Raw genomic sequence first — 13,445 nt, forward strand, 5'->3', positions numbered from 1 at the left:
TCCGACCAACACCGACTGCAACCTGTCCGAGAGGTAGGAGGAGAACCACCGAAGGACGGTGCTTCCCACTCCCACCTCCCGCAACCGTCGTAGAAGGATACCATGGTCGATGGTATCGAAGGCCGCTGAGAGGTCAAGGAACACTAGGATAGAGGAGTGACCCCTATCCCTGGCTCACCAGAGATCGTCGATCAGCACGACCAAAGCAGTTTCCATCCTTCCGAGGTGGGTAAAATGAAGACCCAGATTGTTGGGGGCAATATGCTGACTCTGTAAACTGCTTAGAGAAGGCTGTAAAGCACTGTAAAGTGGTATATAAATCTAAGTGCTATTGCTATATCATGTAATAATTTTAATACTGTTTCTAAACAAATAAACAAATAATTTTACTGCATTTACTGTATAAATGCCATTGCATAGATGTACTGAGATATGAATGCAAAATGTATTTTTAATATATCTTCATACATATTTAAATATTTGCTTTCTGTTAAACTAGAACAATGTCATTTTTAAAGGGATTTTGTATTTTCTTTTTAAAGGCTTATCTAAAAAGTCAAAAAATCACCAATACATTTCTATGAACTACAATATTCTGTTACCTGTTCCAGAAGATAAGCCAGCCACAGTGGTTTTTTGCTTTCCTGCTCCATACGGATGAAATACATAAAGGGAGAAATCAGACATGCAGGCTGTGAAACTCAAACCTGAAGAGCTGCTGCTAGAACCTGTCAAATCTGATTGGCTGCTACTATGCCGTGTTCTGCCAAAAGGGCTACCTAATCCAAGAGAAGAACCTAAAGCAGAAAAAGAAAAGCTCAGCAAAGGTACATTCCTTGGAAAGAAAATAAAAACATATTTTGATGAGATTCTTACAATCATCTCTTATTGGAGATGACAACTCATAGCAGTATAAGCTTGAATCCTTTGAAAACATTCTTACAAATTATTTATTTTTATTTCTTTTATTTATTCATTTCTATCCCATCTTTATCATTTTACAAATAACTCAAGGCAGCGAACATGTCCAACATATCTTCTTCCTTGTTTTTCCCTCACAACAAAAACCCTGTGAGGTGGTTTGGGGTGAGAGAGATTGAGTAACCAGCCCAAAATGACCCAGCTGGCTTTCATGCCTAAGGCAGGACTTGAACTCATAAGCTTCCACTTTCTAGCCTAACGTCTTAACCACTAGACCAAACTGGTTATTGGACAAGCTTTCAGCATCATTCCATGAATGACTTAATCAACGCATCTAAATAACTGCTTTCTCTCATCCTGGTCACATTATAAGATCTGATAAAGAAGTCTCTTTCTGCAGCCTGATAAATGCTACATTATTTGAAATGTGAAAGATTTTTTTCTGTGTCAACTGTCCTTCTACTAAATTAATTAGTGGGGAGTACAATATAGTCTAGCTTATTATTATAATCATTGACCAGAATGTAAGACTTGGCTAAGCTCAAAAGGAGTTTGGTAAGTTGATAATGGAGCTCAGACCAAACCATTATTTACAAAACAAGTAATTATGTCTGAAAGATCACAATTTGTATTAATCATTTAGAAAAACAAGGCAATTTAAAAATTTTAATTCTAATTTGCTCGTAAATGAAAGTTAATACTATTCAATGGTTTTGTTAAGCCATAATCATGGTTATAAGCACACGTTTTAATTTCTGTCTTTTGAGAGCACCAGAAGAGCCACAATTTATTTTCGCAGGATTAAACTCTTATTTTAAATTAGGCCTGAATACATCCTTCTGAACTGAACCTGCTTTTCAATAAAAATGGATTTTACCTGGTGAGATAGTTTTAACTGGCATCTTTGATCCACTTTGTAAAGAATTTTCTGTAGGGCAAGTTGAACCTAAAGTTTCTAATTCTACTCGATTAGAAGAAAATACAAGATCCAGGGAAGGAAGTTTCAACATGCATTCTACCCGTGACACAGGTAAGCAGCTGAACTTGATTTGTGAAGGCTGAAGAAAAGAAAAACAGTGTTTATCATACATGGAGAATTGAAATGACAAGAAAGGAACGAGCAACAGAACAATTTTAAAGATGGAATACTATTAATTTTTTTAATGCGAGAGATAAATGTGTGACCATCTAGATGTTATTTAATATAATTCTAAATATCCTTCATTCCTGGATCTGGGCTGATAAGACTATAAATTGGAATTCAAGAACAACTGAAGAGCCAGAAAGTATCTATAGAATATATACGTTGTAGAAGATAATTGTGTTCAGATGATGACCTAGTGTCGGAAATAAGAAAAGTAACATAGTGTTACTTCCGCAGAATGTTTAAAACAAGACTTTTTTTGGGGGGGGGGGGGATCATAAAAACTTTGTTAAGAAATTCTAAGGAGTATGACACTGAAGAAAACCACATATGGAACACAAGAAGAGTATATTGTAGAGAAGAACTATATAATTAAATACATCAAATGGAAGTTAGTACATCTTGCCTAATAAAAGCATGAGCCCTAGTTTCACATTTCCTGGCTCCTGTGTACTTTGAGCCAATAAGCTGCAAACATCTTAGCAATGAATATTAATTTGTTCCATCTGATTAAACTGCTGAGTCTGGAATACAAGCAAGCAACGTACAATTTTACATTTGGCTACAAGAGTCACTGCCAAACCATAGGAAGATCTTAGCTTAATCCACTTTCATGAAGTTGTGAAACCAAATGTTGCTTTAGATTCCATGGAAAAAGTTAGAATACAATATCTAAATTAATAACATAGTTTTCATTACTAGACAGTGCAACATTTAAAGCAAAGTATGCTCTAAGAGCAATACAAATAAATAAATAAGTGAACAGACACAGTGAGTACATTTCTTTACATGGTATCAATGGTATTTCTCATATAAAGATGAAATAGAAACTAGAATAAACGAAAAAAGTCCCAATTTAAAATGGAATTCATTGTTTTAACATTTGAAAAACAAAATGTTTATCTGTGTACAAATAAGTCCTACCAATTTGCAACAGTCTTCAAGGTATTACATAAGCTGACATCAATGCTCACCTGAACTCTTACATATACCACTACATCAACAGGGAAAGAAGAATATGCTGATGTTGATGAAGATACTAAGGAAGCTGTGGATTCTTCTAAAGGGTCTTGCATATCAAATTGCCCAATATCTTCATCTTGTGAACTGATGGCTTTAAAAGAATAAGGAAGGGATTTACATATAACTTCCGAAAAATAAAAATTAGATTATAAAAATTATGGTGGAAAAGTATGATACCTGTATAATTCCTTTCTATTGGAGTTATAGGTATTGTTTCAAGGGCCTTTTCTAGAAAGTCCAACAGGCAAGGGCTAATCACCATTTCCTCAGGCAAAGACTGAAGTGCAACCCAAGCATACAATTTTGCTGTTTTTACACCACCACTTCCTTTAGCTTTGGCTGAAATAATTAAAAAATGAAGTGAAATACCACATCACAAACAACAAATAGAACACAAATAAAAAAGTAAGAAAAGTTAATGATAGGTCAAAGTTGAGGTTACCTTAACCCAATTCCTTGCTTAAGTTAATAATTTATCTCTGGCTAATCCAACAGATCCTCACCATTTTTGTAACTTGGGTTTTTGAGTTTGTTTTGGTAAACCATAATCCCATAAAAAGGTTTGTCTTAAGTGACATATCAAGTTACAGCATTAGGATCTGCTCAAAAGAATGCATGACATAAAGCAGCAGATACAATTCAACATGTTCCTAACTAAAGCACATGCCTGTCTTGCCACATTGTCTGAACATGTTCAGCATATGCCAAGTATCCTGTAAATAAGCATGTAATTCAAATGCTTAGAGCCGAGGTGGCGCAGTGGTTAAATGCAGCACTGCAGGCTACTTCAGCTGACTGCAGTTCTGCAGTTCGGCTGTTCAAATCTCACCGGCTCAAGGTTGACTCAGCCTTCCATCCTTCCGAGGTGGGTAAAATGAGGACCCGGATTGTTGGTGGCAATATGCTGACTCTGTAAACCCCTTAGAGAGGGCTGAAAGCCCTATGAAGCGGTATATAAGTCTAACTGCTATTGCTATTGCTATTGCTTTTCTAATACTAAGCAAAAAAAACCCTTCATGGTCAATACTTCCCCCCATTATTAACATATATTAAATTCAGAATTTAATAGACATTAAGGCATGTCCAACTCCTGGTATTCATCATTTTTCAGTTTCAAGGAACATGAATTAAGAATGGCAATGGAAAAGATTTGCAAATCACTCCCATTCCCTTTAGCCTTCTAAAATGATGAAAGATGTATGAGTTGCACGCTTCTAAGAAATCTTTGCAAATATAGTCAATTTTTTAAAAATCAAACTAGTTGCACGCTTCTAAGAAATCTTTGCAAATATAGTCCATTTTTTAAATATCAAACTACTACCTAAAATAGCTCCTCTATTATCCAAATTTCAATAAAATGTAGTCAGAATTCAAATTTTTAGGTATTATAAAATGTGTATATGCTTAGAGACAATTCTGAAATTAAGGATTTCTATTTAACATTCTACATTAAGGATCACTGATTTCTTGTCTTCCACATATGGATTTCAAGCATATTTAGAAATTGTGAAAATTGTCCAAATTTTACTTCGTTTTCCCAAACATTGACACATTAATGCAGCAAATATAGTGAGCACAAAGATAGACTAAAGAATATAACAGAAACCATTTATAATAGTTGATAAAGTAAATTTTAACAAAGAGAAAAACTAATAAGAAAATAATCAGAAGTATTAAACATAAAAAATTATGTCCAAAAATGTATCACATCATCAAATAGAATAGTTTATTGTTACAAATACTGATTTTAGTATTGGCCTCTACACTATGGCAAAAGATTACTAAAGTTAAAATACAAACAATGAAAAGAGAAATGTTTACCTGATGGAATAGGTGGAGGTTGAGGAGTTAGTAAGGTTTTAGCTTTGATACGGGTAGGAGGAATAACTTCTTTCATACTATACAACTTTGATTCTTTGGAAAAGGTTCTTTGAAGTGATGAGCCTCGAGATGTATTTGGCGACTCAGTTTTTAACATCTTAGAATTGTAATGTAGCTGAAACAAGACAAAATAAGATTAAAACCATAGGTTTCTGCATAGCCAAAGCTGCAGGGGGGGGGGGAGGGGGCAAGCAGCAGTGTAAAGAATAGAAGAGCATAAATGACAAATAACACTTTAACTGAAATGGAAAATATAGGGACTGGCAAAATTTTGTTGGGCTAAATTAGATAAAAAAATGTTCTGGAAAGTTAGATTATTACAGCCGACCAGTATTTGATGTACAGGTATTCCTTATTATGTGGAACTACAGTATTAAATAAGTTATAAAATGTTTAGAACTATCTGACTAGATTTAATTAATCTATTTTATTTGTAAATGTTGTTAAATGATGCCTGAAATTGTTTTTGAAAAGAATTCCAGTATCTTTGCCATTTCAAAACAATAGTACTACAGCAAAAAGAATGTTTTCAATGTGAAATGTATATTAAGGACAAAGAAAGAATATCTTGTAAAACAAAATATATTTAGATGCAAAAACCCTCTCTGAAAATGAATGTTTATCTTCTCCATCAGCAACTTAATAACATGAATCACTTTTAAAATGTAGATCTTGTTGGCAAAATATGCCCCACTTGTCACACTCCCATTTCTTTTTCCTAGCCTTTAATTGCCAAGGAAAAAGCTTTAAAGTTTTCTAAACATATGCAATGTTTGTCAGCCCTTTTTACTACTGTACCAAATGCCTCATTTTTCTTTCTCTTTTCTTCAAAACCCTGCTGCCACAAAATTCCTGATGTCTCACTATCTGAAATCCTATTCAGATAGGATTATGTATGCAAATACATTTGATTTGGCAGTGTATTTAAAGCATCAGTTTGAGGTAAATCAGTGTGCCACTGATTGGATGTGCTACACATCCAAAGTGGATGTAGCACGTATGTACAAGAATGATACTATATCCAATATAGAGGTAAATAAGAAGTGATACAGAGAAAAGGATAACAATTATTGCAGGAAACATTAGTAACTTGTGTGACTGACAGTGCCACTGATCTCTTGAATTGGCAATGTGGCACATTGATTTACCTCAAACATTCTTCAAATAATTACTCATCCAATCTTACTAGTATTTCCAGGGATAAAGGCATTAATGCTTATCTGAAGTAACACAGGCATTTCCTAGCGTATTTACATGTTTCAAAGCAATAACTACATTACATGACAGGCTCAGGAAAGTAATGTGAAACTACAATTCTATTTTATCACACTATATGGAGCAAATGACAAAGTTTTTATTTTCTACCTTAACATCTACACCAGGAATGTAAAATATTGTTGTTTCCACATCAGTAGACTTTGTTTGAAGAGATGCTGGTACTTTCTTTCCAGCAAGTAAGTGGGTAGTTGATGCATAGTTAGTTTGAAATTTCCTTTTTTTAGAGGGAGAGTCTTGATCTAAACTTCGGGAACTGCGATCATAGGTCCTAAATATATATATATAAATAAACATAGTCATTATTTAATTACCCTGGACATAAAGGCAATATTAAGTCATTTCAAAATCTCTAAATAGTCATTGTTAGTTAAACTCACTGATAATATCTCAGAGAACTGAGAACAGAAATATTTGACATGACTTGATTATGCTCTAGCTTACATTTGGCTTAAGGTTGTCAGGCACACAGCATAGTAGGAAAGAATCTTTATCAACTAGGAAGAAGGGAACGTAGTAGATCAATTGGTTAGGAGCCTGGGTTGGAGGTTAGCGAGCCCAAGTGAAACCTAAGTGCTGCTACGTGGCAGGGTGAACTCCTGTCATTTGCTCCAGCTCCTTGATGGAAATATGAGAGGATGCCTGTAGGCATAAACCCCTCCCCCTGGGAAACAATGATGTCACCAGCTAATCCTTTCAACCCAGAAGCACCTTAAATGATGCCCAAATGGGGAACTAGGAAGAAGCCACTAAAGCTTCTATCAACAGTCCAATTCAATTTTTATATACACTTTTAAAAAAATTACAACACTTCTTTCTTCCACTGCTCACTACTTCTCACTACTTAATAGACTTTTTACTCTGCAGTTTTAGTCTTGAACTGGATAGCTGTTGGTTGTTAATGACACGCTTGTCCTGAGAAACACTCTCAACTTTCACAAATATAATTAAAGTCTGGCTTGTGATTCAATGGGTTTAGCTATATATTTTCTCTAGTTTTGTGCATTATTCAGAGTCTCCTGGAGTTGGGCAGCCAAGAAATTTAAAGATAAGACAAGATGAAATAAGGATTTGTTCCGGATTTCTATGAGTAAACTTTTAAAACAGCAAAATATTCTTCTTCTGTCTACCAGAATCCTCAGAAAGTCATCACTACATCATCGGGAATCTTCCAAAACAAATATGAGAGGTTATGTGGAGGTGGGAGAAGAGAATCTCTTCCATGATCAGAGTCTATTTTGTAGCCAAGCCTATTTTTTTAATGGAACAAATTCTTCTATTTCTGTAAGTGCATTATTTTACTTGCATATTTGTAATGTGTTTAATTGCATTTAACAATTTCTTTCCTCTGGCACCATGTTCAGTCCTCCATTCATAACAAAACCAGAAATGCTGGATGTTTATTGAATTAACAATAATAACGTCATGCTGTAAAAGGTCATACAAATTGCTTAATTGCTGATTAAATGAGATTTAATAAGCCAACATTTTCCAAAATATGTCCCATACCCGGTTATGAGTATTTTATATGCAATTTAATTAAGATGGACTGTTTTAATTACACAATTTTATGACAAAGTTCTTGGCACAAAAAAGAGGACATTATTCAAGTTGTCAAATTGTCTTTATATGGAATATTGCAACTGATTGATGATCAGTATCACTAGAGATTTCATACAAGTTTCAACATAAAAAATGTGGCTACTGCTCTAAACATATGGTAGTTAGGTAAACCTGCTCAGCTTTTTGCAGGATTTTACCTCCTTATGCTTATGTCATCATGTTCTTGCTGGAGTGTTGTTGGATGAAGTACACACTTTCCACAGTCAATTTCAACTCTCACATCAAGTTCAAAATCAATATTCCTCTCAGTAGTTGTTCCAGTTACACTTCTGTTGGCTGGAGATGTTGGCCAACGTTCAGTAAACAGTTGGTGAACAGCAGCAAAACCTGTAGCTTTCTTACGAGCAGCAGACCTGCAAAATATTTAAAAAATATTTTAAAACGTAGATTTAACAAACTTATCTTACTGCATCCAATTTGTTAAAATATATTTCCCTTGATATTTTTAACACTGTAGATGAACTCAATAGTTAAGCTAAAGTGGAGGAGCTAATGTTGCAACGACACGACATGCGATCTTGGAGCTCCAAGATACAAAAGTTGATACTTTTGGACCCAAAGAGACAGTGATAGGGAAGAGTATGTTCTGCTGATCTCAGGGACACTGCAAAGTCCCTGATTGATCCAGGAGAATCTTTTTTTGCCAGTGACAGAAGCACAGCCATTGAAGCTGCTGAAGTTGGGACAGCTCCGGAACGGGAGGAAAACGGAAAAAGAAAGTGTGTCCATCTGGTGAGGAAATCTTATTATTATAGAAGAAACTATCCACCCCCCAAAAAATTAAAGCTTAATTAAATTTGAAAACAGAAGAGAACAAGAAGCGAAATTAAGCTACATTAGACAGTGTGTTATTTCTTTTACGGATGAAACGTTTGCAAATGTTTCCTATTCTTTAAATTGAATGGATTAGTTTTTCTTCTACTACTTTTTATATTCTTTTTTTATACCTATGGATTAAAATCTTTTTCCTTATTTTTATAATGTTGGATTAGATGGGTTTTTTTTTTTTTTTTGGCTCCATTTAAGAATTTTGTTTTCTTTAAGCCTGGAATATAAAGAAGATATAAAAGGAATACAAAGAGGGCTATAATAACAGAGGGAAAGGAAGTAACACTGCCACTTGGAGGTTTGGAAAGCTTGGAAATATTGTCTATTTTTTTTTCTCTTTGATCATTTGATTTTGCATTTCAAGGTTCCTCAGCTTGTTTATGGAGAGTGATAGTGTGAAGAGCATGGGTTGTTTATAGAGATGCTTTTTGGGAGCTTCATTGGCAGCTGGAGTGGAGTGAAAACAAAGCCTTGTCTTGAAAGATTATAAATGAACTTGCTTTAAATTTAATAAAAAAAATGAATGCCAGAGTGGCAGTGTTTACAAGTTGGAAGAATGGCGCAACATGAAAAAGAAACCTTAACATTGCAAAAGATTATGTTTGAAATTCAAAAATTATTAGAAGTAACAGAGAGAATTGAGAAGAGATTGGAGAACATAGATCCTAGAACAGCAAAAATTGATGCAAAAATTGAGGATGTTCATCAAATGAAGAAAGTGGAGGATAGAGTTCTAAAAACTGAAGGAAAAAATAAACAAAGAGACAAGAAAATTGTTGATATTGAAAGTGAACTGAGGCGTGGTTGGAAATGGAAAGAGTGGAATATGGAAAGGGGAGATAAATGGACTGGAGCTCTACCCCAGATCTCAAAGTATAGAAGAAGAAAAGAGAGAAGAATTGATGGAACTAAGGAGAGAAATTTTGTTAGAAGCACTAGTGATAACCAAAGATAAGCTGATCGAAAAGCAGATGGAGGGTTTCGAGCTTATACAAGATATGCAATAAGCAATAAGTTGCGAAGAGAAGTCCATACAAAACTTACTAAGAAAATAACCAGAATACTAATGCCACAAATGGCAAGAGACATAAGACTGCACTATTATTGGAAAGTCACAAGTTGATGTAATGAAAACTTATAATAAAAAATTAAGTCAAATTTAGCTAAATTTAGAGCATTATGTATAAAATGAAGTGATAATGGATACAGTTAAATGATTGATAAGGATAAAAATGCATATATATGTATTGGTTTGATAAGAGGAAATTTGATATAAATTGCAAATGGTGACTACGAAAGGAGGTTTAGCAACTCTGTTATTAAATATAACCAATTTTTAATTAGAACATGTTATAAAGATGTAATGTAATTAAGTCAAATTTAGTTAAATTTGGAGCATTATGTATAAAATGAAGTGATAATGATACAGTTAAATAATTGATTGATAATGCATATATATATATGTATGTATATATATATGTGTGTGTGTGTGTATGTATATGTGTGTGTATATATATATATATATATATATATATATATATATATATATATATATATATATATATATATATATATATATATATATATATAATGTTATATTTGTGCTGATAAATAAAGAAAGGGAGACTAACATAGATCTATTTCAAGCTATTTAGCTCTCATCAGCTAGCCATACCCTTGCTGGGAATCGAACATATATATATATATATATATATATATATATATATATATATATATATATATATATATATATATATATATATATATATGATAACAGGAAATTTGATATGGTGATTACGAAAGGAGGTTTAGCAACTCTGTTATTAAATATAACCAATTTTTATATAGAACATGTTATAAAGATGTAATGTTACTGGATGATATTGGGAAGAGCTAATGGAATGCTATTATGTGGTTTTGTTTTAAATTTGGAAAATTTTATATAAAAGGACGTAAAAACAATTATAGTCAAATGACAGTTGAGGTATGATGATAATTATATATATAAATATACTTGATTTAAAATATATGATTTGATATGAATTGTAGGTGATGACTGTGGAAGGGATGCACGGAAGTTTTTGTAACCAATCGACACACTTTCTACAATTTGTAACAGAAGATGGTTTTGTGGTTTGTGTGTGTGTGTGTGTGTGTTTTGTCTGTTTGTGTTTATTCAAAAATTTAAAAAAATTCTTTAAAAAATAGTTAAACTGTCTGAGATAACTAATTTTTTTTTTTTGAAATTGGTATGAAGGTTCTGTGATTGGGCAGGTCCGTTAAATGAGGAAAGAGGAGATAGATATCCATCTCATTTTCTCACTAAACTACGTTTAGTCTTTGAGAACAAAATCCACAAATATATAAGTAATCTTCAGTGGGGGTTTTTCCCTCTTCATGGATCATGGGAGGAAACCAAAAATAGTCAAAATAGCTACTTTAAAATAATTTAAAAGATGTAATTTATTCAGTGTTCTTATACTATTTAGTTTAAACGTATGCTAAAAAAATATTTATGCAACCAAAAAAGCAGCTCTGATTAAATGTTACTACAGCAGGATATAATGTTTTAAGAAATGTTCCGGACACTCATCCTATTCAAAGTAACTATCAAATTCCCAACAAATGCTACATTTTTACAGCTAAAAAACAGAACAGGAAGGGCAAATGAAAATGCTGAGTTCCTAAAATGTTGATGTTATATTGTTGTTTAATGAGATATAGAACAAATTTTTATATGAAAATTATGAATAATTTATTAATTGCATTCAAATCAGATCTGTAATGCACTAGCTATCTGCCATTATATTTAAATAGAAAGGAATTTCTCAGGCTGCTTCACACAGTCGCGGTTTGAACTTGACATCCTAAACACCCAAAGATGTGTCAAATATTGAGTTACAAGATAGTCATTTCCAAGAGTCATGGTTATTTTCTGCCACAGGCAGTTGCATTTAGTGTTTTTTGTAAGCTCTGCTAGCTAAATTATCAGAACAGATTAAATATTTTAAAAATTAAATAGTTAATAACATCAGCATAACATAAAGAGTTCAGACCAAATATTGTATAAAGCTGGATGGTTTTTTATATTCATCAATATACACATATTCAGAGTGGTTATATGAAATGAATATTCAGTTTTTACAAATATGCTCACAGTGCTTTCCGATAAACATATGGTCTCTCTCTCTCATGATCTTCCTCTTTTTCTGAATCTTCACTTGATGAAGACAAGCTGTCATCTCGTCTTCCTTCTTCAGGCTGGAAAGGAATGCTTGGTGAGAAGACAGCTGGAGTTTGGGGTGAATTGAATACTGAGCCTGATCCTTCACTAGTGTATGAGTTATGGGATAGACCATCAATAGTTACTGACAAAAGATCCAATTCTGTCTCCTCTGGAAACTGATTACAAAGAGACAAAAAAAATATTCACGTTATAGCTACCAACTATCTCAAGGAGTGGGGAGGAAAAATCAGATTCTTAAAGACAAAGCAGTAAATGTTTCATTTTGTACAGGCCAAAGAACTGATGTCAGCCATGAAAAATGTTTTGAAAATAGATGAGTGATTAGCCTTGAAGAAGTATATCAGAAAAAGGAAGTGAATGCATGTTTATTTAGATATAGCAGCAGCTTAGATTGCAATATATCCTACTACAATAATTGAAATAAACATTTTAAATCATAAAAAAGCAAGAACCTTATAAGCCTCCAATTAACAAGAGAAAGTACTAGAAATTATTAGAAAATGGAAGCTCATGCAAAATGCTGGCATAGTATGCAACCTATTATCTCATTTTAAAGTAGTAAATATGATTAATTTAAAAGGCTAGATTTTTAGATAGTAATATTCTGAGGGAATTTTTGGAATGTTGTTTTGATTCTAAATAAGCTAAGATGTAAATCTTCAGGTTTCAAGTATAGGTATAGGTATAGGTATTTTATTTGTATGCCGCCCTTTTCCCTGGGGGGACTCAGGGCGCTCACAGTTCAAAGGGAGGGAGGACAAACCAAGTTAAACACATAAGACAAAACATTGTTAAAAGCACAACATTCATACAATTCGGGTGGGGTTAAGGTCTTTAGCCCCAGGCCTGTCGAGACAGCCAGGTTTTAAGGGCTATGCGGAAGGTCTGGAGGGTGGTGAGGGTACGAATCTCCACGGGGAGTTCGTTCCATAGGGTCGGAGCTGCCACCGAGAAGGCTCTCCTCCGCGTGGTTGCCAGTCGACATTGACCGGCTGATGGAACTCGGAGGAGGCCTAATCTATGGGATCTAATTGGTCGAGTGGAGGTAATTGGCAGTAGGCGGTCTCTCAAGTAAGTAACTAAGATACCTTTTTTCTGCACAGAAAAACCTGTAACAGGATTTGATTCCTAAAATGCTCTTATAAATATTAAAGCTTTATTTGGGAGCTAGTTCTTCATATATAAAATATTATTAATATATCTGAGTCATGCTGCTAAAATCTGTGTTCCAAACTTTTATTTGCATTTTGTGTTTGTGCGTGCATGCATGCATGTGCACATGTGCATGTGCATACACACAGAAACAAATATTTATGTTCACTGCAGCTGAAATCAAAACCTGGAGTTCCCCATCCAATAAATATGTAAACATGACATATTTGTCTGTGTCTACACACACACACACACACACACAAACACACACACACACACACACACACACACACAGAGCCTTCTGTTGGCAGTCACCAACCATAACTGGGTGGGGCCAGCACAAAGAAGAAA

General features: G+C 33.8%; 1 protein-coding gene across 11 annotated transcripts in view; it reads right to left on the minus strand.

Annotated features, from left to right (window-relative positions):
* BLTP1 (bridge-like lipid transfer protein family member 1) overlaps nucleotides 1–13,445 on the minus strand; it is a 199,643-nt gene that overhangs the window by 23,300 nt on the left and 162,898 nt on the right. For 9 of the 11 annotated variants that reach the window (XM_087724418.1, XM_087724419.1, XM_087724425.1 and 6 more), the window contains 8 exons: nucleotides 11,853–12,097; nucleotides 8,005–8,220; nucleotides 6,335–6,515; nucleotides 4,910–5,084; nucleotides 3,266–3,427; nucleotides 3,040–3,179; nucleotides 1,799–1,979; nucleotides 603–797 (listed from right to left, as the gene is read on the minus strand). In XM_087724418.1, the coding sequence (XP_087580544.1) occupies nucleotides 603–797; nucleotides 1,799–1,979; nucleotides 3,040–3,179; nucleotides 3,266–3,427; nucleotides 4,910–5,084; nucleotides 6,335–6,515; nucleotides 8,005–8,220; nucleotides 11,853–12,097 (1,495 nt within the window). The remainder of the gene's footprint in view (nucleotides 1–602; nucleotides 798–1,798; nucleotides 1,980–3,039; nucleotides 3,180–3,265; nucleotides 3,428–4,909; nucleotides 5,085–6,334; nucleotides 6,516–8,004; nucleotides 8,221–11,852; nucleotides 12,098–13,445) is intronic. The other 2 variants (XM_087724424.1, XM_087724421.1) reach the window with 1 other exon arrangement.

This window comes from Thamnophis sirtalis, unplaced genomic scaffold (genome assembly GCF_051295495.1).
Source record: "Thamnophis sirtalis isolate CommonGarterSnake01/CBP01778 unplaced genomic scaffold, rThaSir2_p1.2 scaffold_10, whole genome shotgun sequence".
NCBI classification, from domain to species: Eukaryota; Metazoa; Chordata; class Lepidosauria; order Squamata; family Natricidae; genus Thamnophis; species Thamnophis sirtalis.